Source organism: Ammospiza caudacuta, chromosome 16 (genome assembly GCF_027887145.1).
Source record: "Ammospiza caudacuta isolate bAmmCau1 chromosome 16, bAmmCau1.pri, whole genome shotgun sequence".
Lineage (NCBI taxonomy): Eukaryota > Metazoa > Chordata > Aves > Passeriformes > Passerellidae > Ammospiza > Ammospiza caudacuta.
In genome coordinates this window covers 7,027,968-7,051,413 of record NC_080608.1, presented here as the reverse complement: position 1 = coordinate 7,051,413, position 23,446 = coordinate 7,027,968, and the positions used below count along the sequence as shown (strand labels likewise).

General features: G+C 37.7%; 1 protein-coding gene across 2 annotated transcripts in view; it reads left to right on the top strand.

The window, feature by feature from the left end:
• The first annotated feature begins 656 nt into the window (after window positions 1–656).
• GABRG2 (gamma-aminobutyric acid type A receptor subunit gamma2) overlaps window positions 657–23,446 on the top strand; it is a 61,581-nt gene continuing 38,791 nt past the window's right edge. For both annotated transcript variants that reach the window (XM_058815026.1, XM_058815025.1), the window contains exon 1: window positions 657–775. In XM_058815026.1, the coding sequence (XP_058671009.1) occupies window positions 669–775 (107 nt within the window). In that variant the 5' untranslated portion in view covers window positions 657–668. The remainder of the gene's footprint in view (window positions 776–23,446) is intronic.

Here is a 23,446-nt window from a genome sequence, read left to right as displayed (position 1 = left end):
AGTTTTTCCTTCCAACCTCCTTTTTTATGCCTGCCAAATCCTTCTCAGCTCCAAAATGAAAATCCAGGCTGCCTGCATATGTGTAATCAAAGGTTAAAAAGCACCCTGGCTGACACCACGCATGTGTTAATCTGTGCTGCAGCAGAGTGCATCATTTCCACTTTGACCTCAGAGTTAATCTGCATTCTGGCAGAAGCTCCATTGCTTTATTCTTTTTTTTTTTTTTTCCCCTCTCATTTACTCTTTGTTGCTTTATTGGATTTTCCTGCATGTGTGTCAGCGGTTCCGTAAATGTGTATGTGCTCCTTTCCTTGATGTTTTTATTCTGTGAGTGTCTGTGATTTTCTCTTTTTGTTTGGGTTTCATTTTTTTCCTTTTCTCCCAATTATATTATTTCCCTAGATTTGGAAGCTGCTGCCTGCTGCCAGAGCTGACGTTTTCTGATTATATCTGCAAAGGGCTTGTGAAGATCTAATTTCTCTCTCCCTGCATATTAATTCCCGCAGCTGGGCGCAATGTCTCATCCCACTGACGGGACCTGGTAGGGAGGAGGGAGAACTACTACCAAAAAAAAAAAAAAAAAATTAAAGAAGGGGACGGATCCATCTGCAACCGAGAGGAAAGGGGGAAAAAAGCTTGGGGGGGGGGGTGGGGGGGCTGGAATAGAGATGATTCCTCCAAATCCAACAAGCCTGGGGAGCACTGCATTCTTGAATCCTGCATTTTCTCTCAAAATGATGGTGTGGGCACTTCTGTTCTTCTCTCTCATCCAGTGGTAAGATGTGCTTTCTGATTCTGTTTGGGAGGGTGGGGGGAGAGGGAGGGCTGGGGGGGGTGAAGAATCTGCGAATTTGCTGAGCTGTCGTGAGAATGCCAGAGGTTTGGATAGTGGCATTGCATTCATCCATCTCTAGCAGCTGAGATCTTAGAATGTTTTATTTCTCTTACAATTGTTGTCGCTCTGACACGGACAGAGGGAGGGTGAGCGGCGGGTGTGTGTGATGGTGGTACATGCCGGGGCTGTTCATAGAATTTGGTGCCATATTAATGAAGCCTTTTATCTCTGAATTAATCGCTTGCTCCGGTGCATGGAGCTGCGTTTTGCGGGCACAATGTCCGTGCATTCCTGCTTGTTTTCCCGGAGCGGGCAGCCCCATCATGGCTGTGCGGGGCTGCGCGGCGGGCGCGGGCAGGGCTGGGTACCAAGGACAGGGATGCGGGTCCCGCACGGCTCCTCCCGGCTCCCTCACAGCTCCCCCAGCTCCGTACATCTCCCCCGGGTCCCTCAGAGCTCCACTAGGTCCCTCATAGCCCCTCTGGGTCCCTCAGAGCCCCCGGCCCCAGCATCCCTCCGGTGCGGGCGGCCGCGGCTCCCCAGAGGATGCGATAGTTTTGGGGTTGAATGTTTCCAGCTGAATGTTGCCAGCACACCCGGCTCGTTCTGCTGCATGTGTGTTGCATCATGCAACCAAAGGGAAAGGGGTGAAAATCCCACAGCACAGGAAGCGGGAGTTCATATGTGGATGAGCAGAAAGTGGAGGGCGGGAGAATTGCTGCAGTGCCAAGCTTTGCGCTGGAGCAGACATCCCTGCAAAAATGTGTGGACTGTGCATTTAACAGGTTAGATGAGGGAAAATCTCTGCACAGCAGAGTGTGTGGCCTTCCAAGAGGAAACAGACCCCTCCCCACAGCTGCACAAGCCATGTTGTCACTGATACCTTCGAGAAGTTAGTGCCACTCTGCTACTACTTATGCTAGATTCACACAGGCTTCTCAAATTTACCGTCTTTCCCCTTCCTTCCTTTTACATGGATGCTACTATACCAAAAAGTGGGTTCATTCTCTTTGTTTTTCTGTATTGTTTGGTTTATTTTTCTTTATCTTTCCTTTTTTTTATTATTTTTTAAATTTAAGTAAAATCAGGCTTCATACCTGCAATGGTAGGATCTTAGTCTAAGCCAAATAAAAGGCCAAACTGATTGGCTGGGGAAATGAAAAGTTGCTAGGTTTTCAAGTAACTTTTTTTCCAAACAAAAAGAACTTTGTAAAGAATTCCTGTGAGAAGAAACTAAAACTGGTTGAAAATTGAGCAGAAAATAAGAAAAACTTGATGAGCCTACTGTGAGGGTACGTTGGTGTTGGGAATAAGACAGGTGTGAGGTATTTTTGACTCTTATGAAACCAGTTATGGTTACTACCTGAATACAGAAATGGAAAGTCAATTTTTACACCATTTTATGATGGGCTTTCATATTATTTTGACATAGAACTTCCACTAAAATAATCCCAGATACTTATTTTAGCACACTTCCTTCTTTTCACTCATCTTTCAGAAAAGCATTGCCTGAGAAGAATTTTGCCAAAATTATTTCATAAGCTTTAAAAGAAATCCTTCATAATGCAATTTATAGTTTTATCTCAACAAAAAGTTCTGTATTCTGTTCACAGCTATCTGATAGCCAAGATGGTTTCTTTTGAAAGCCTCCTGACCTCATAATTTTGAAGAATAAATCATAAACAGAGAAATAATAGCTACAAGTAAAGGGAAAATTATTCTCACTGCTTTACAGAAACATTTTAAATGAGTCAATATGTATATGTGATTTTAATTCTAACAATCAGGACATTTTCCTCCTCCCATTGTGGAAGAAGCCTTGTTATTAGTTTTGGAAACTCAAGGACCAAGATAGAATTATAAAAGTTGTATTTAGATACCATTTATTTATAGCCAAGATGAAAGGTTTTCTTTGTTAAAAACTCATCAAACACTTCAGAAAAAGGGGATTATTATGGTATTGTGTGTCACTTTTCAGGGAGACTGAAATTTAGAAAGGCCAATTCAACACTAACAAAGATGCTCCACATTGAACATCTGAATAAATGTGTTGACATCTAACAGAACACATACAGAAGTTTAGGTATTTTCAGAATTTGATCAAAGTAATGATTACCATTACTGTGCAGAAATCTGAACCCTGTTAATACAAAAAAAAAAACTATATATAGAAATTTATTGTTGTAAAATCATTAATATTTAGAAGACTGAAGAAAGAAGAGGAAAGTTGAGACACCACTCAGGCATTTATGCAAGAAGCTAAAATTCTAGCACTGGCTCCAGTAAATCATGAATGAACTCAAAAAAACCTTCATTTTACAACACTGTAGTATTTTATCTTTAGAGAATTTGTATCAGTTTTATGAAACGCACAAAGTACATCCTTACAACTGGGCACACTAAAGTTTTAGGTAGTGCTTTTGACCAGTTGGTTTCTCAACATTCCTAACGGGACTGGAAACTTCTTGCACAAAGTTCCCTCCTCCTCTCACCCCTCAGATCAGTGTCACAGCAGTGAGCAATCCATACATGGGCTTGGAGCTGTGTTCAGTGAATATTGGTCAGATCAAGCTCCCAATTTCTGAAAATTGTACATAAAAAATCCTCGGATCAAGAGAACTTAAAATTATTTAGGAAAATATATTTGTACATCTGATGGGGTTTAATCAGAACTAATTATTTGATGGTCCTCATCAAACATACAACATGTATTTAAAACATTACATATAATAGAAATCACCAGCAAAGTTTCAAAATTATTTAAAGCTGTACTCTGCACACTATTTATATATGGGGTTTATCAATTATTTTTGCAGAGCTTTAACAAACTGCCACCAAAACCTACACAATACAGTGGAAAATAATGTTCAGATGGGTAATTTTTTCCCAGTTGTTTGTGCCCAAGTAGTTTCATGGCAACATTTTTATGCTGCAACTAGATGCCTAAAATTGAAGACTGTCAAGACTGATCAAAAAAACCCCATAAACAAAGCAATAATTTCCCATCAAAATAGTCTGGTGCCTAAGTGAATACATGCATTTTTATTAGAAAATTAATGAACATGAGTGTAAATAAAATTCTTTTGCTCATGTAAAGTGATGTGATATAATAACAAGAATATTCTTCATACGGACAGTCACTTAGAATAACTGTAAAACTTACCAATATCAGTTTGGTGTTAATCCTACAGCCATAGTTATTCATACATTTCCAATAATTTCTCACTGACACTAAGTCAGAGATCCCATTACTGGAATAAGGAGTTGCTCAGTAAGAGACAATTTTTCACCTCACAAGGATTAGTCCCTTTTGAAGAAGTGTTGTGATAGAAGATGTGGATCTAAGTCCTATTAAAATATGACTTTATCCTTATCTATGATGCCATGAAAGTGAATATTTCATATACTTCAGTGTTTGTATCAGCAGAGCTAAAGCTGTGTGGACACGGGACCTGCACTACTTGAGCATTTCAGGGGGAGCAAGGCCTGCCTGTGAGTTTTTCATGGCCATGCTGCATTCCTGACTGCTGGGAGCTGCAATGCTGAGACACAACAGCTATTATTGCCATATTATAACATAATAGCTATTATAACAGCTATTATTGTCATAAACACAGTACCAAAACTACTGATCTAAAGTAGATTTGAAAATTAGGTTAAATTCTATTGTTAATAACTTGATGGGGCAAAAAACCAAATTACAGATGCTGTTTCCCTACTTGAAAATATATTATTCAGAAATATGGATGAAACTCTTTGACTAACTTCTGTTGTAGTGACTAAACCACCTAAATATAACCTGCATGCCAAAACTCATGTACTCCAAAATACTCCAGTGAGTATGGAAAGCAATGTTATTTCTTTCAGAAAGTTTGAATCTTTGAAAATCTAAAAGGTGAAAGCTGCTAATAAAAAACTATAGAAACTAACTACAGTAAAAATATCTTAGAAAATTGATCTGCTCTTTTAATATAATATTTCCCATATTAGTCATATTATGTGTCTTCTTCACAGCCACTCAAATCATGCTTTAGAGTCTTTAGGGTTTAAAATGTTTGTGATTAATGGTAACCTGGAAAAAATATCTTGATTTGGATTGTGTTTGTATTGGTTTTATTTATACTACATTCAGTCTATTGACATATATCACTAAATTCTGTAGCAGTTGCACAAAAGTTTAAAAGGGAAGAGGAGTGAATGGATGAAAGGGAAAGAAGCAAATGTCTGGTCAAGGGGAACTCTTTCCAAGTCTCAGTCCCAGTACAATTAAACTCCTATATGCTTAAGTAGTGAGCACCACTTTCTCCAATAGAGAACTGAATTGTCAATTGAATAATGAATTATTAAATTATTAGATAAAGCATTAGACACAGGTGACCAGTAACAGAGGCACATGCATAGGATGGTTGTTTTTTTTACAGTACCTTGCAGACATACATTCCAGTAAGCTCCAAAGCAGAGGCAGTTTTAAGGTCACTAGCTGTGCCTGGCACTGTCCTGCAGAGAGAGATGCACTGGCTCATTTGGAGCTGGCTCTGTCCCTTCAGCCCTCCCCTTGTCACAGGGAGTGTCAGCCACTCCAGCTGTAAAATATAGATATTATTATTATATATATTCCTACATATATAGTTCTATATTCTATTAGGGTGATCATTTGATTACTTATTTTTTTAGCATTCATGGGGATAATTGGAGTGTTCTGGGGTTCTCTCTTGGTGCAGTCTGAACTGCAGCTTTGCAAACCATGGCACCTGCACCCCACACAGAGAGAACCTTTAATGCAGAGGGAGAGGTGGCTTGTGTGAGACTGGCAGTGAGTTGGGTAAGACTGCAAGTGAAGAACAAAGTGGAGATGGAGGGTGGATTAATGTGAATTCAAGCTCAGAAAATCACGGAATCACTGAATCATTAGGTTTGGAAAGGATCTCTGGAGATCATCCAGACCAACCTCCCCTGCCAAGGCAGGGTCACCTGGAGCAGGAGACACAGGAACATGTCCAGGTGGGTTTGGGATGTCCCCAGAGAGGGAGACTCCAAGAACGTCCCTGGGCAGCTGTTCCAGGGCTCTGCCACCCTTAACATAAAGAAGTTCTTCCTCATGTTGTGGTGGAATTTCTTGTGTTTCTGTTTATGATCATAACTCCTTGTCCTATTGCTGGGCACCGTTGTAAAGAGTCTGGACACATACATATAAACACAGAGAAAAATACCCCCAAAACCTGATACAGGATGCCAGAGGGTTTTTTTTTTCCATTGTTATGCTCCATAGCCTATTTAGGGTTGTACTTTTTAAAACAGATTTCTTTTGCAATGTAGATTTAATTTGAATGGTAAGATAGTATTGTCCATTTTCCTAGTTTTGCCTGCTAAGAAACCAACATCATATCCAACATCTAATGCTGAAAATCTCAGCAGTTCTGGGAATCTTCTCACATGGCAAGGCCTCATTTTATCCTCTCAGTAATTCCTGTCCCACTGAAGTCAATCTGTTGCTGAGGAAAGCCAGGGCATATCCAGTATAGATTCATACAGGTAGTTTTGTGCTTATCTAAGAACTCAGAAATCACCCAAAGTTAAATTATAACTCAGTAAGGATCTTCAAAAAGGCTTTCTTACACTGCATAATGCTTTTGCAGAAAGCTCTCAACCTACATTCCAACTGATTTACAATACCTCTAAATATTTTTTTCTTCATTTCTTCTTTTTTATTCTATACAGATGATCAGCTAAAACTTCACACTCCACTTCAGACCGCAGACTGTAATGTAAATTGATCTTAAATGGCACATAAGTCTTTCCCTGGCCTTATGGACAAAAAGGAATTTCTCCATTCTAGAAAATGAGCTGCTTTCTCTGAATGGAACTCCTGAACAAGCACCAGGGAGGCTTTTTGAGAATATAGGAGAAAGAGATATATTCATTTTCTTTTTAGAAAAGATATGATAGCTGATGATAGCAATGGACATCCAGATAACTTCACTGGATGGAGATGTAACTTTCTGGGCTCAAAGGAGGAAGCTGTTTACTTAGAACAAGATACAATGAATAAAAAGACCTCAGAAAGTACCAGGAAAGAACCATAAATTCCAGAAAAAATGAGCCCACCACGACAGTCAGGTATCTACAATTATTATTAGGTAAGGAAGATCCTTTCTCATGGAATGAGACTAAAACTCATTGAGCACCAATGAAGTTAGGGACTACAACTGCCCCTAGAGAAAACATCCAACACACAAAAACCAGGGTGAAGAGATATTTTAGGTGATGGAGAGGTGAGAAAGGAACAGTATAAAGTGTCCACTGCAGATGCACTGATCTTTTTAGACTCAATTTGGTGAGTGACTTTTGACGACTTTAAACTTAGCATTCACTGCACGTTTCCTTGTGATAATGGATTTTGGCCTAAATTGTCATGGTGCTGTAAGGAGTAGAGTGTGAGAGTCTGAATTCACCTAGAGTGTATTCTTGTGGAGGTGTAATGTCTTTAAGGGCATTTTATTTAGGTGAGCTCCTACCTCAGAAGAGCTCTGGTGCAGTAAGTAGAAGGTTTGCTGTTTGAATTGGGTCAGGTTTCCTATTTTAATGTCCAGAAGTAACCTGCTTATTTGATTCTTCTAATGAAGAAAAAATTTAGCTTTGCATTAAGCTAAGAACTGAAAAAAATAGCAAAACAGAAAATAAGATTATTTGCTTTTAAATTTTTCATATGAAGTGGTTAGAACATAATTTATATCAGAATGTGTAACCATCTCCTTCAATGTGAGAAATTTACAAAAGGACTATACATTTTTTTTTCTTCCATATGAAAAAAGAGTGGGTGAAGGGAGATACATATTTTTCACAAGTTCCAACACCTGTCAACTGGCTCAGCCAAACTGAGGTAAAAGAGGGGTGATGGTGGTAGGTTGAAGAAAACTCTTGAGAGAATAGTGAGGATTATATCTAGTGTCATTCTGGGGTATTTGTATAGTTGCAACAAAAAATTAATATGCAAGTCTTGTCAGACTAAATATTGGGTATTCAGTCTGACACACGGTGATATCCTTTTATTTATATAACAGTAATATTTTTAACACAACTGCTGTCAAAAAAGGAGGCTTTAATGCTGATGAAAACCACCAGTGACTGCAAAAGCAGAAAAGAAATGTAACAAATACCTTCCCATGTAAATGAGTACCTCAGCTGCATAATGTTTTTTCATGTGATGTCCTAAGCAACACAGAAAAAAGTTGACTACAGCAGCTTTACTTGTTCTGTCTTACATAAAGGACACAGAGCATGCAATGATATTATCCCTGAAAAAAAAAAGTTTTTCTTCTTAATAAGGGGGGGTGATGCAGAGCCCAAATATTTATATAGATTCAAAGAGAAGAAAAATATTTAAAATTCATGAAACTCAGTGATAGCACTCCATTATAGAAAATCTCTAGCTGCATGTTTCTGAAAGAGGAGAGATTTTACCAGGGATAGTTCTGCCCTTATCTTTTGCTCTTATCCTCTTTTATTGGCAGCTGCCAGATGCCAAATACATGGCTCAAAACACCACTGATTTGACCCAGAATAATGGCTGCATTATGGTTACAGCAAAGTGATAGCAGGCAAGAGAAAGTGAGTAAATCATGCAAGAATCTTAGTGCAACAGTTGATCACCTCTAAAAAAGAAAATCACTGTTGTTTAAAAAATTTTCATATCTTGAGGATCAGTTCTATTTTTTCTGACCTAGTGGAAGGACATTTTCACATATATTCAGTAAAGAACAACACAATGTGTAGGCCTAGCTGTGAAATCTGGCCATTGTGTATGAAAATAAATATTAGTCTCACAAGATAGAACTTTCATCCATTTGCAGTTTATAGCTCTAAGACTCATTCTTCCAAAATTTAAGCAAAACATTAAAGAAATATCAAGAAATATCATTTTTACCATACCTAAACCAACATACATAGATTATTACCAGAAATAAAAGATCAATATATGTAAAAAAGCTATTTAAAATAAATGAAGGATAATAATGATCTTTTGGAAGGAATGGAATAAGAAGTTATTTATTTTTTATGCTTGCATAAGCTCTTTCTAGATGATGCAGGTAGTCATGTATGAAATTGTATTTTTTACTGAATATCATCTTGGACTTTGATGTGAACCCTTGAGATAAAAGGCCACCTTTCCTTCTGAGCTATTTATCTTCTTCAACTTTTTCAATGCTCCATGTTCTGCTCAAAAATACTTCTTGTTCTATACTTTGACGAGAAATGCACCTTAAAGGGGATCTTATACATACCTCTAATAACCTTCTGTCAGAATTCCTGTCCCCCCCAAAAAGTGGAGAAAATGAGTGTTTTCCTTCACTAGTGGCTCAATTTTATATTGTGTAACACAAATAGCATGTTCTGGTCATATGAAGCTTTTGTTAATCCACAGCAAGATATCTTCAGATCCAAAGAGAACTCTGCCTGCTGCAACAGATTGAGGATTATCCACTAAATTCCACTTTCATTTAATTCCCTTAGATTATTTTCCAAGAGAGAAAAAGAGATAGCAGGAGGAAGAATGAGGAAAAAAAACCATTAAGAGAAATTAATCAGATAATGCTAGAAAGCCTTACTAAACTAATCAATGTATTAGTCAATGTGTTATTAAGTGATGCACTTCTGGGACCTATTGAACCACACATCTGTTTGCCAGAGGTGGAGAAGGGTGTAACCAAACAGAATGAGATGTGCCCATGATAACCAGGCACCAAGACCAGTTATCTGCTGGGCATTTTTTGTACATTCCACTGAAGGGTGGCAGAGTTTGTACTCTGCTTTTCCTCACCAAAAACTGGTGAAGACAGAAGAGATTTCACACTACAAATTAACACTAAAAGGGCTTCAATCAGGTGGACAGAAGATACTGAAGCAGACAAGGGAAAACAGTTTATCAAGAAGTTTGCAATGATTTTTTCCCTCTGCTACTCTGATCAATGCCAAGTGTTTCTACTTTTATAGCCCTAAGACTCATTCTTCTAAAATTTAAGCTTTTGAACTGTCTGTTCAGAAAAATATTCACCTGATCTCCCAAAAATCAACAACATAATTCCATATGTAAATAATCAGCTCATTTTTGTGAATGGATAATATTTTCAAGGCAACTGTGGTACCATGGCCCACACAGATAAAACAGGAAAGGCACACAAGCACATAAATGTCAGTGAATGAAAAACACCAACAAATAATTGATATACAATTAAAATTACAGTCAGCTTGATCTTCTTAGATGAATTACTGATAGCCCTTAGAGTTACTTAATTCAAGGAGGAAGGACTTGAGCTATGAGTCCAGGAAGGTTGTACACTTGCTGTGTGTGAATAAGAAGCAGAACTGAACCTGGTCTGGAAGTGAATGATGAAGAGCAGAATTACACAACATTTATAATATGGTGACAAGAAGTTTGCTGTGCTTCAAACAGAAAACAAGTGCAGGGATTGGGAAGATGAGTTATTATGTTCAAATTAACAAAGATGAGAAATGCAGAGCAGCCCTTTGCATGAAGACAGCCTGGGTATATGTTTTGGGAGTCAGAGAGCAGAGCCATTCCACACTTGAAGAAGAACACAAGAGAAAAGCTGGTAGCGGTTTCAGAAGGAAAATGGGGTGTGTGACCCATGTAATAATATTTACTCTGCCAAGAACTGTCTTAGTAGCTGAACTTGAATACTGAAAAGACCTTTTGGCTTCTCTATATGTAACTTAAATGATGCATTCTGCTCCTTGAGCCTGTGAGGGAACAAAAATATTTGAGTGTTAAAGTTTTGTTTTGTAATGGAGTAAGGAAGTCACTATTTTCTGGCAAGGTGAGGATTTGGAAGAGGGGAAGGTTACCAGCAGTAAAATACTTGGAGGTCCTTAGAATACAATTACAAATATTACTACTCTTTTAATGAAGCCAAATAATTAACCACTATCACAGACCATGTTGTATTGAATAAACATATTGGATATTTGTTATCTCTTTGGGGCAAGAACAATCAACAATACATTAATAATGCCTTTTCTCATTTTATTTCCTGTTTTTTAAAGGAAATGCTAAAAAACCTCACTAAGCTGCTTTAAGGACTAATAGCATGCACTTAAAATTATTTAAAACCTTAATAAGGCTCTAATGTAGCACATGAGATTAAAGTCATGACAAATCTTTTGGGCAAAATTCCTAAATTCCATGTCCAGCACATCTAACAAGGCATGAAAGCCATATTTATTTAAATGGTGAACAACATAAAAATATTCTTCTCTGCACTGGTTATTGTGATCCAGATCCACAGCTCTGCCTCCTTTATGTCAAAAGGTTGTAAATCTAAGGTATTGTTCTTTTGTCCAGGTGAGGACAGTTATCTTTCACCACATGCCAACAGCACCTTCAGGGACAGTTCATTGCTCTGAAATTAAATTAAGAAATTCCAAATTACCTGCTATTAATATCCAACCACTTTCAACCACTGTTTTACCCATTTAATGCATTTTAACCACTTAGTAGCCAAGTACTTTTATTCTGGTATACCTCTTAATAAGGATTATTTCTATAATGAGTTCCAAAATTTACTATTCTGTCATCTAGGGATTATATGTGCAAAAACAACCCATAAATAGATTTGATATTAAAAGGGAATATGAATAATTTTAGCCTTACTGATTTAAAAAAGTGAATTTTATTTTAGCCTTTGCAATAAAATTAATCTTTGGCCAGAAACCAAGAAATTCATCTCTTACGGTAACTTCGAAAAAGTTCTGAGTATGTGAAGGCTTATGGTGAATACTAGAAGGGAAAACTGTGAGCAGCTTTAATTATACAATTTGTTAAGGAAGGAAAAAAAGAAAGAAGAAAGGTACTATATCTATAAAATAAATTCTTTTGTTACCATCCCCAAGGCTCTATCTCTCTTCATCTCTCTATAGTAGATAAGTACAGACATGATTAAATTCAATGCAACATATATTCAGACTAAATAATGAGAAACATTTGTTATCTGCAATCATTACCAGCATATGCAATGTTCTGAGCTCCTCAATAAAATAGTAATGAAAGGATTTAATGAAAAGCCCAGAAGTTTAATAATCAAATTGCCTCCAGTCACAAATAGTGTATATTTTAAATAAGACCTCTCATTTTAGTTAACGAGCAGCAATTCCAAGTGGTAGGTAAACAATATATTTCTTTAACAAAGATGTCATGTCTGCAATGACACCTTGGAAAACAGGCTGAGGCAGCTAAGCTGGGCTTCAGTTTTGCGAGGTTTTAAGCATTCAAGCCTTTATCCAGGAAAACACTTTCATTTGTGTTTAAATGTTTACCAACATAGTTTTCTGCACAAGGATTGGAATACTGAGCAGCTGGTAGTATGGAAAGCATAATCCTGGAAAATCTGACAGATATAAGCTAAAAATGCAACATTTGCCAGCACACGTATTCCATCTATGTCCTCTCTTCTAAATTATTTCTTTGGTAATCTGTCCCGGAAAACTGTAGAGCTTAGAATAGCACCTGTTTTTTATTAAACAAATTATCCTGAGGTGTGTTTGCCAAATTCCCCAGGATCTCAGGGGGATAAATTGCATGCAGAGTTTTACTTCAGTAGCTTCCAGTGGAATTTCTTTTTATCAATACTCTGTCAGTTGTTCTGCATAAGTGTGTAGCTCATAAAAAGCTGCTGGGTCTGTAGCAAGGGAAAACTGAAGATGGATTTATCCACGTGGGAGATACGCTACGATTAGTGAAACATCATCATCCTTAGCTTCTGCTCATCTCCCATTAATTTTAGGGGTTTGCAGGTGTCCATCCTCACCTGATGATCCCATCAGCATCTGCTCAAGTCATGAAAAGACTCTTGTTTTTAAAGAGTTTCTGATTATGCAGTTTGGGTAAGATCCAACAAAATCTCTGAAACCTCATAGTGCCTCCTCTGATCATAGAAAATGGGGTCTGAAACCCCCTGCATTTTGCCAATGAGCATTTCCTGAGCTGCCATGAGGCTTTGTGCAGCTACCCTAAATTCCTGTGTGGACCTTGCTACAATGCTCACATCAAGTACAACCTCCATAAATGACCTCACATGTAGCTGATGCTTACATCTCTTCTGAGGAGACCCCACAGCTGGCCATGGACTAATCCAAGATGACCTGGTAATGCCAGATGGCAACATCTGCCTACCCCTGCTTGGTCTTTAAAGCTCCTTGCTGTTGGGCCATAGTGGCTGCTCTACAGAGCTAATGAGGAACTGCACACTGTGGCCTGAATACAGGGACACTTTGGTTTTCAACTGCAAGAGTCTTGCAGCACATTTAGTAGATCCTTCGACTTAGCCACAGTACAGAGCTGCAGGAGATGAGGAGACAAGGAGAAAAGAAAATCCTTTTATATAATCTCTCAAGCTGAAGGAAATATTTTCATCACTGTATGTCTTTCTGGACTTTGTATCATTCTCTGTAGCATCATCAGCACCCTGTATTATTCCATTGCTAAACCCATTTTGAAACTCTAGCTACATGAATCTACATCTCTTAGACCTTAGCATGGTTTCTTCTCTCCAGAAATTTCAGAAATAAATTGGTAATAGTAATAGTGCTGGATAAACTTGGCTCCCAATGCAGTGTTTCAAAAGGATGTTTTTGGAATATGTCTGTGGTTGCATCCATACTACTACTGACCCTTGTAGCTGGTTATACACATTAATCAAACCCACCCATATCTTCTGCTTTTACTTGGTTTTTATTCTTATTTTTGCTCTCTTTTCCAGTTATGAGGCATCCAGCTTTCTCTAGCTCTCAATAACATCTACTTATAAAAGAAGTTTCTAGTACCTTTCTCTGTAAAATTTTCATTCCTTTTTACAAAGAAAAACTTCTCTGACCCTAATCAGAGCAATGACAATTTACAAAGTAAAATTCTATAATGCTGACAAGAGTAAAAAAAGGTACGCCAAAATATTTGTGGAGGAAAAAAAGAATTCTGGGAGATACATGTTTGTATGTGTATGAAATAGAAATTGCTCCTACTTTCCTGGTGTTTTGACGAGCCTTAATAGTCACATTCAAATGCAAGGGATGGGAAGATTGGCTTTGCAGTGATCATTATGCCTAGCCCACTCAAACGTCAAAAACTTCAGAGCTAGGTAGAATTTGCATGTTATGTGCGTTACATTTTACTTACTGGAGATTGCTTTAAAAAAGATAAAAAGATAAGACACTAAGCGAGCCCATACACAGTTTCTTCTCACTAAAATAAAATTACAGATTCACCATTATATTTTTTACTTAGGACCTTTAAAACAATTCAAATTTTTTTCAGAGAAAAGGTTCTGAAATTCTTGCATAAAAAGCTGAATATAGTGAGATAGCTGAATATAGCTGAATAGTGAGATTGTTGTTCTATGGATTATGTATCCAAAGTAAGCTTTTCAAAAAATTTTCAGGACCCCAGCATTTCTTTTGGAAATTGTCTCTGGAAAAATGGGGCATAAATAGGCAAGCAAGATGTAGCAGCTTTGCATCACAATTGCTGTGATGATTTTTGGAAGCACCATGTGTGAAGTGCAGCTGCAGCCCAGCAGCACACCACAGGCACTGCTTTGCCCTGAGCCTGCACGGCCTCAGGACAGAGGCTTGTCAGCCTCTGAACTCCTCCTGACCTGCCCACAGCTCTGTTTTACTTGGTTTAGCTGCCACAGCCATTTATCTAATTGACCAGGCATCTGTGGCTAATTTATTTGACTTTCTGTATGGTACAACCAGAGTTTTATTTAGACAATAATAACAAGCCATGACTCCATGGGGAATGAGTTACTGACATCACTGTGCAGTGGACAGAAATACATAGAATACTACAACAGCAGAGGCATTGAGAAGTGAACTTAGAATGCAGCATGGCAGGGTAAAGGCACAGGATCATGGAATCATTAAGGCTGGAAAAGGCTTCTAAAATCATTGAGTCCTGTCATTAACCCCACACTGCCACATTCACCACTAAACTATGCCCCCAAGCATCACATACACATGAATTGAATACTTCTGGGCTGGTGATTCCAGCACTTTCCTGGCAGTCTGTTCCAACACCTGACAACCCTTCCAGTGAACAAATTTTTCCTAACATCCAACCTAAACCTCCCCTGCTGCAACCTGAGGCTGTTCCCTCTTGTGCTGTCTCTTTTTACCTGGCACAGGAGACTGACCCCTAGTTGGCTACAACCTCCTGTCAGGGAGATGGAGGGAGGGATAAAGCACCCCCTAAGCTCTTTTTCTCCAGGGTAAACAGGCATGGGATGAGTTGGGATACCCTGCCTGGATGCATCTTAGAGCACAGATGCTTACCCAGAAGCTGGCATGCTTATATGTTCCACAGGATTAAGGTGACCCTGACATGAAGCCATCCTGATAGTACCAACCACCAAAGAAAGTCCATCAAAACAAATAAATTCCATAGGGGAATTTCAGAACACTTGTTGATGATTTTCCTACTCAGCTGACATAGAGACATTAGTTTGCCACTTACATTCTTAATGTATCACACATCTACCCTGTTATCAGAACTAAATTCCACATCCACCTCTGCACAGTCTGTTTTATGAGCATGAGTGCAAACAGCGTCTTGCATGATATAAGTTGGTTTATGTGGGAACCCATGGGTTACTATTGGTTACCATGCATTAAAAATGAAGTTAAATAAGAACCATTGTTTAAAAAAGAAACAACAGAAACCAGTTTAATTTCCACCATTTGCTTACTCTTATTTTGTGAATGAGTTAGCTACATCATGATGTAATTACAGACATGTGTATTGAGCAGCTATTTTCTGTTCATTCAGCTCTTTCTTTAGATGCATTTGTGTCTAAAAACATTCCAGTAATGATACTTCCATGATCTGAGAGAAGTAAGAATTATTAATACACTCAGAATAAACCTATACTAGTTTCACTTTTTTTTTGGCTCCCTAAACATTGAGGACTTATCTGACCCACTTGCTTTACCAACAATAAGGGTTTTAATGTTGCTGGTAAGCACAATGCAAAGTCATTCCTTAAGGAATGGTTAGGGATTGTTCCCTCCTCCATCGTGAGATGGTTCAGCATCATTCATCAGTCTTCATCGAACACAAATAATAAGGGATATTTATGTGCTTATTAAAGTTGTAAAAATGGTTTACACTCACATGCAGAGAAGATATCACTTGGCTTAGCACAGCAAGTAGGACACCAGTCCTTTAGCTGGGGTAAGCATTCCATGCTCCTGGCTCCCAGCCCAACACCAGGAACACTTCATTATAGAGCTCTTCTGTGTGCTGAGAAGGAGAAGATGAGAATGAAAACACTCCCTGATAGATTTAATTCTAAGAAGGATTTATATTCAGCTTAACATGAATTTATGTTCAGCCTAACTTGAATTTATAGCTTATGCTAGTAGACCAATAAAGAAAAAAAAGTATTTTAAATTTGAAAAAATGCCCAGGATTGCTACTCAATAAGCGAAACTGCTGACATTTCTAGCACCTCACATGTTTGTTTTTAAACACTGACAGATAGTGATGAGAAGATGACTACATCATGAGTGATTCCAGAAGTGACTTCCTTCTGGGTGAAATTACCATGCAAACAAAATACAGAAAAAAATTGTGCAAGAATTTTGAAAAAAGACAAATATGAGTTCCTTGTAGGGTACTACAGAACATGAACTTATTTTTTTCATATCTCAAGTCTAATTGAGCAATAGGGTTGGGGGTTTTGAGTTAATGTTTTTTAAATAGATGGCTGGAGGGCATCTATGTTTTCCTAATCTTACTCACTGAGAAGAGAATTTAGCTTTTTAATTTATAGTGAGAGTCTAGAGCAATCACTTAAAAAAGCAATGTACATCATTGGGGAAGAGATATCACATGCAATACTAACAGATGACAATTATATACAATAAAACAGCCAGAAAAAATGAAGTGAGCTCAAGCTAAAACCAACCTAGTCAAATCACATTTCAGTAATGGTTATTTATTCCTTCTCTTGAGATTTGTTAGCTATAGTGGCAATCTACAGGAGCTGAGTAATAAAAACAGGCAAAAATCCTGCTCCAAGTGCCTTTGATTTCACATTCAGAAATGCATAGAATGGTTAAAAAAAATTGGAAAAGGAGAGGAGAAGATGGAATGGGAGAGGAGTGGCAAAAAATGAAAGCAAAACAAAAAAGAAACCTTCTGAGGTTCACATAATTCCAAGATTAAACAATTTACACTTAGATATAGCTAGATACTTTCTAATAAAGCAGATCAACTCAAGCTAACCCTACACTGATGCAGAAGAATTGCTGTAGCTATTTCTCCCTTTTCTGTTTCTTTCTATTGCTTTTGCTCACTGCTAACATGAATATCCATAACCACAATGAAAACAGACACAGAAGTAGATTATATAACCTCCAGTAAATAAAATATAAAGAAACATAGTCATACAAAATTCAAGCTCCAAAAAAAAAAAAAGAAAATTTGAAATAATCATCTTAAGTTATGGAGGCTTATCTGAATCATCTGATCACATCTGAGACTCCTCCAGAGCTCTAGTAACTATAAATGCTGCACTTCAAGCCCAGGCTGTTCAAAATGAATGATGTATGCTTGTTTCTATAATTATCTTTCTATTCCTTACTGGCCTAAAGTTTCCTTCATCTCTTTACACTTTGCTATCCTCCCTCGGGGTACCATACAATTCCTCTCGTTACCCACGAGTTTTATATTGTGGTGTAATTCAGCTTTGGTTAATAACACCAGTCTGTTCATACAGACCTGGAAATGTACATCCATTATCAATTTATTCAACAATGCACCTCAATGGTCTGCTGGAGAAACAGATTCTAGGCTGGGTGCTACATTCCAGCTTTTGGTTCTTTGCCAGAACTGCTGACACTGCTCTCTGTTTCTGGTAATTTTTGTGACAACTGGCTGTGAGCCCATATTGTTGCAACTAGAAATATTTTAAAAAGCACAATAACCCTCATGGTCACTCACGACTCGAATCCAATCAGTTGTGCAATGCAAGAATTGCACTACAATTTTTCAGCACAGTGAACTAGAAAACACTGTAAATACTGCAAAGCAGAAGGTTTATTGTTAGCACTCTCAATAAATGCACTCTAAAGGGCTTTTTTAAAAAGTGTTTTCATGAACTGACAGGAATGAAACAAAACATAAACCAAGTTAAATTTTTCATTTTAAACTTTTCCATATAAAGACTTGTAGTCAAATTCAGCTGAATCTGAAAATATGGAAAATAAATGTTTTAACAATAGTTACAAATAGCTAAAACTTATTACATCTTGAGTGCAGTGGTTAATGTGAGTGCATGTCTTGGGCAAGAGATGAAAGGACTGGAAGTTAAACCAGTCTGCTATGATTGACAGTTCTATAGACACTGATACAAAACCACCACTGCCTTGTAATATTTTAGAAATCTGTGAAGAGGTTTCAGAGCTGGCCTGCTTTACTCAAAATGGCTGAGAAGCACCAGTGAGGTTGCTGGAGTTGCTGAATGACTACAGGAAAGCTTGTAAAAATCCACAGCATGATCCATGGGTGCTGTGCTGCGAGGTATCATCTCTTCGGGGGAACAGAGTGTAAATGCTCACAGGAATCCAGGCAGACTTTAAATCTCAGGGCAGGCACAGTTTACAGAGATGACTGATTGCTGGCAGTTGGGGGCCTTCATGTTCAGTAAAGATGACTGAGAAGTCATTGCGGGGAGCATTCATTTGTGCTCCTCTAGTAATTTCTGGCTCTTAAAAAAAATCTAAGCGTTTCAGCTGTACCTATTTCTTTATGAGAACTGTAATATTCTTTTAATAATTATTTTCATATGTACTTCAGTCCCTCTATGACTTAGGGACGACAGAAAAATTTAGCTTTGCTTTGTTTTAAATAATCATTTCATGCCAAGATTTTAACTACATTACATAATCGGAGTAGTACATGGAATGATAGCTGCAGCAGAAGCAGTGTCTAGGAAATAAACTATCTTCTACAGGTGACCTACCTAAAATCCACCCCACCCAAAACACTGAATAGAAGTAAAAATAATTTTCTTTCCTCCTGTGAAATACCTCAGCCTCCCTTACTACATGACTACAACAAATGGCCAAAATACAGCTTATGCACCCTTGTAGCCTTTGCTAAAAACTCTGTGAATCCAGCATTTCAGCCTCTTCTGGAACATTATAGCTTCATCCAGAATTGCAGTTGCAGCAGCACCACAAATCTAGGGGAAGGGAGTAGGATTACAAGACAGTTTCTCAGTGATTTTTTAGCCCAAATTTTTCAACTTCATTTTCTATTATGGAGCGTCTGATAACTGACTGGATCTTCTCCTCTCTGAGAAAAGCACCTGAGTTTCCATTTTTGATGTGGGAAATTATTTGGGAAGAGATTAATTTGCAGTCCTAATAAAATCAAAGGTTGGGTATTTGTGATGATCATTTAGTAGTAAAAGAGAAAATAGGTGCCATTTTTATGGCAAGAACAGAAACTCAGTCCTGCACATAGCCTTGGGATTTAAACAACACAAATGGACAGAACAGAAACACAAACAGGACAGGAGAATCCATGGCACAGCTTTGTGAAAACATTTTCTGCTTCAATCAAGATTCCTTTACTTAAAATGTGAGTCAGCAAGGGAGAATTTGGACACAGTTAGATTTCCAGAGACACTGCATTCTCTTCCACATCTGCAATCTCCACATTCTAAAACATCACATCCGCACACAGCATCTCTGTACCCACAGTGGAACCTGGAATTCATCTTGCCTTCCCACTGAGCCTGTCACCACCATGAATAATGTATGACGTATAGATTAAGGTAATTTTTTATGCACATCAGAGAATGAATTGAACTTGAATTATGATTAAATTAAACACTGCTAGTTGAACTGGCAAGCCTTGTTTCAGTTCTTCCCTGAGAGGCAGAAAACATTAGTGTTTTCAATGGAAAACTCACCAGTTTATGTTCAAGTAGTTTATTAAATTTTGGCCGAAAGCTCTGCAGCAGACTTAGCATAAATGATGAAATTGCCAGATTTTTGATAAATAAACTTAAATTTTTAATTAGATCTAAATTATTTAGTCATTGGCTATTCACTACTGCTACAGGTCTTTCCCTTTAAGCCCTAAGTGGCTTCTCTGATTCTGCTTGTAAACAACAACGCAATATTAGCAATTAATTAGGTGAGGTTTCACAACAAAATTTTTGGTTATAGTCAAAATTAATTTTGTATATTTAGAAAAATTAGAGGACAGAGCCACAGCAAGTACAAGCAGGTATAACTCAAAGTCACTGGAACTACAGAGATTTTGACAAGTTATATATGACCTCATATCTGAAAGCTGAAAGACTGACCAGCCATGGAAGGTTTTTTTGCCAGAGAAGAGTTCCTTTTCTTTCTACTCCTTGTAACAATTTGTGAAAATCATGCTTTTGTGGAAATTTGTGAAAATCACGTATTTTATTAGGAAATAACACCTTATTTCAAAAGGATATCCTTTGAGTGTGACTGCTCACTACTTAAATAAGATGTGCCCAATTTGTCCTCCATTTTACACTGTAAAATTATTTCTGCTGTCTGTGATATTAAATAATGCATGGCCTATCTCTACCAACACATGGTAGTGTCTTCCCAAGAAGCATTATATATGATTCACATTAGAGTGTCTCTGATATAGAGATCACAGCAGAGATGATCCAAAGTTATAATGTTGTCTTTATGTGAGTAATTAACTAAAGCACACTAGTTTTGAAATGGGTAACCTATGCTTTAGATTAAATTTTTGAACTAAAGACTTAAGCCAAAAGCCTTGAAAGCATAATAATGTAAGACAGTTTTATACTATTAATATAATTTTTTTTTAAGTTTTACTAAACTGAAGATTATGTTTACATAGGCGTCAAACTGACTTCCAGAGAAATGAAAGCACAAAAGAAAAGAAATCATGCTGAATCTAATTTAAAAAAAAGGATTCCCAAAGTATAATGTGGACTTCAGTGGCTTTGGGCTGCTAAGAGAATGATGTATCAGCACATTAATGAAACATTTAAGTAATGGGTTTGACCATGTCTTCTGAAGAAGGATCAATAAAGAAGATGAAAAAAAATGTTTTCCTAATGTATCAATGATTTCTCAGCAGAGATAACATTTTCTACAATTTTAATGCATTTCCATATAGAAATAATGCCTTTAGTGCTAAGGGGCCCATAAAGGAAGCTTTAACAATGGAAGTGAGCATCATTTAATTAATTCTTTTTCCCTTGGTTGGTGACCCCAGCTCCAGCTGCAGTGGGTACCTCTGCCCACAGGGATTACACTTGCACCAAAATGATTAAATGTTGCCCAGTGAGTATTGCAAAGACATGTATGGATCAAATACACTGGCAAAGATCTGAAGAATAAATTCCTGAACACTTAGTTTGCATCAACCTCAGTTTGTGCTAGAGTTACTCCTCACCAATGAGGAGCACTCAAAAGAGTTTTATAAATGTTACAAACCAAGCAACAACTTCGATGCAGGCTAAGGATTCGTATGTGTTTGCTTTAGGAAGGAAGATAAAAACCGTTAGTTTAGCCCCTGTCATGGTAAAAATCTCATTGGCAAAACGAGATTTTTTATATAATTGCAGAATGAGAAACCATTTTATAGATCTTTGCAAATATTATTAAGAAAATCGGATCTAAATTAATAAAGGCTTATTAGCACCAGTAATTTTTGCCTTCTTCCTGCTTTGTGAAGGTATATTTCAAATAAATTGAGACATACAAATATCACCCTGAATATTAAACACTTGTGGTTACACATATGCATATCTATATTTGTAAGTGATCACCACCAGAGCCACCACATGCAGACTCAGCTGGCAGACTGAGAAGGGATTGGACCAGATGACCTCCAAAAGTGCCTTCAACTTTATTTACTCTATGGCTTGAAGTTTCAAGCTTGGGTTCTAACCTTCCTAAGTAATCTCTTTTCCATCAAGGAAATGTATGGATTTATGGATTTAGGTAAAGCAGTGTTGCAGATATCTTGCAGTGGCATTAATATCACTGGGAATATCTCAAATGGCGAAATCTTGTATCAGTATCGAAAAGTTCAACCTTCAGAAAATTAAAGTTTAATCTTCAAATAGGTAAATATGTGTTTCTCTTCATGTCTATATTACTAGATTTGAAAATTTCTAGCAGTCAGAAAAATAAAAATAGATTTCAATATGCATTTGGGTATAATCTAGGCTTTAACAAATTTGGGTTGGACATAAAAGCACTTGCAAAATTTCAGCCATATAATCAGAAGGACTGAAAAATCTTAAGGAGATGAAAAGGGCTTTGTCATTATAATTTTCATTGTATTAATGGCAGTGGATGGCTAAAGCTCTGCTCATATGGATAGAGAAGCATCTCTGATTTTTCTGGCTGGAAAGAAGGTTTACACAGAAAATTGCATACCCATGCTCACTTCTGATCCTTGCGGAATTCTCATAAAAGCTGGAATTCAGTAGCATTTTCCCCCAGCTACATTGGCTGTGTTTTCCCTCCTCTGTCTCACACTAATTTCACAAAGTATTTGCTGGTTTTGGAGATGTGAACTGCCAAAATGGCTTGAGATGAGAGATGAGCAAACAAACAGCTGTTTCTGTCATACAAATAATTCCCAAGAAGGAACCGAAGTTTCAGTTCCTGTGGGCTGCTGTTCAATTAGGTTGTTCTAGATCTGAGAAAACTTCCAGCCAAACATACCTCTAATCTTGCACTGTCAATGGACCAAACTCTACTGCTCAGCTGGTTTGAGTTTTGAAGCTGTCTCATTGCACTGACATTCAGAAACATATTGCCTTTGTGAAAGAATGCATTTGATTTATTTTTCTTTTCCATTCAGAAAAACATATTCTTTTGAGAGAATGGTAGTTTAATTGGTTATAAAACAGGAATAAGGTTTTTATAAATAAAGTTATTTTTCTTCATTCACTTTGCATAGTTTGAAAACATATAATCTAGTGCCTTCTGTTTGCAAAGACTTTATTTAGAAGTATTTCCTTTCCTTCAGGAGAGAAAATTTGGCTTCAATTCTGTTTCTCTGAATTACAATTAGATCTTTGAACTCCAGACAACTGAATAATAAAAAGAAATCCTCCCAATTTAATTAAATTGGCCTGTTTGTCAGTACCAGCAGAATACTATGGACCATATTGCCAATTAAAACTTTGCTTTTGATTCCTAATAAAACACTGCAAGTCCAGGCTTGTGCAGCCAGACTGAAGAGGCTGCATTGCCAATTGTTGATCTGGGAATCCCCCAGGCTCCCATGGCTGGTGCAGTGTGGGTGAGGTGGTGCCTGGAGGCTCAGTCAGTGCCTGGTGCCCAGCACACCTAACAGAGGTGGAGATGAGATTCATTAGCAGCTTCCAAGCTCAACTCACAGCAAGCCCAGCTCTCTCTCCATGCTGCACGTTGCTATTTGCTACAGCTCTGTGCAGTCTCAGGCTGCTTCAATTGTCCCTTCAATTGTTCAGCACCTCCTGGGAGGAAGCATCCCACACTGAGAGGCAGAAAGAGCTGCAGCTCTCCTGTCAG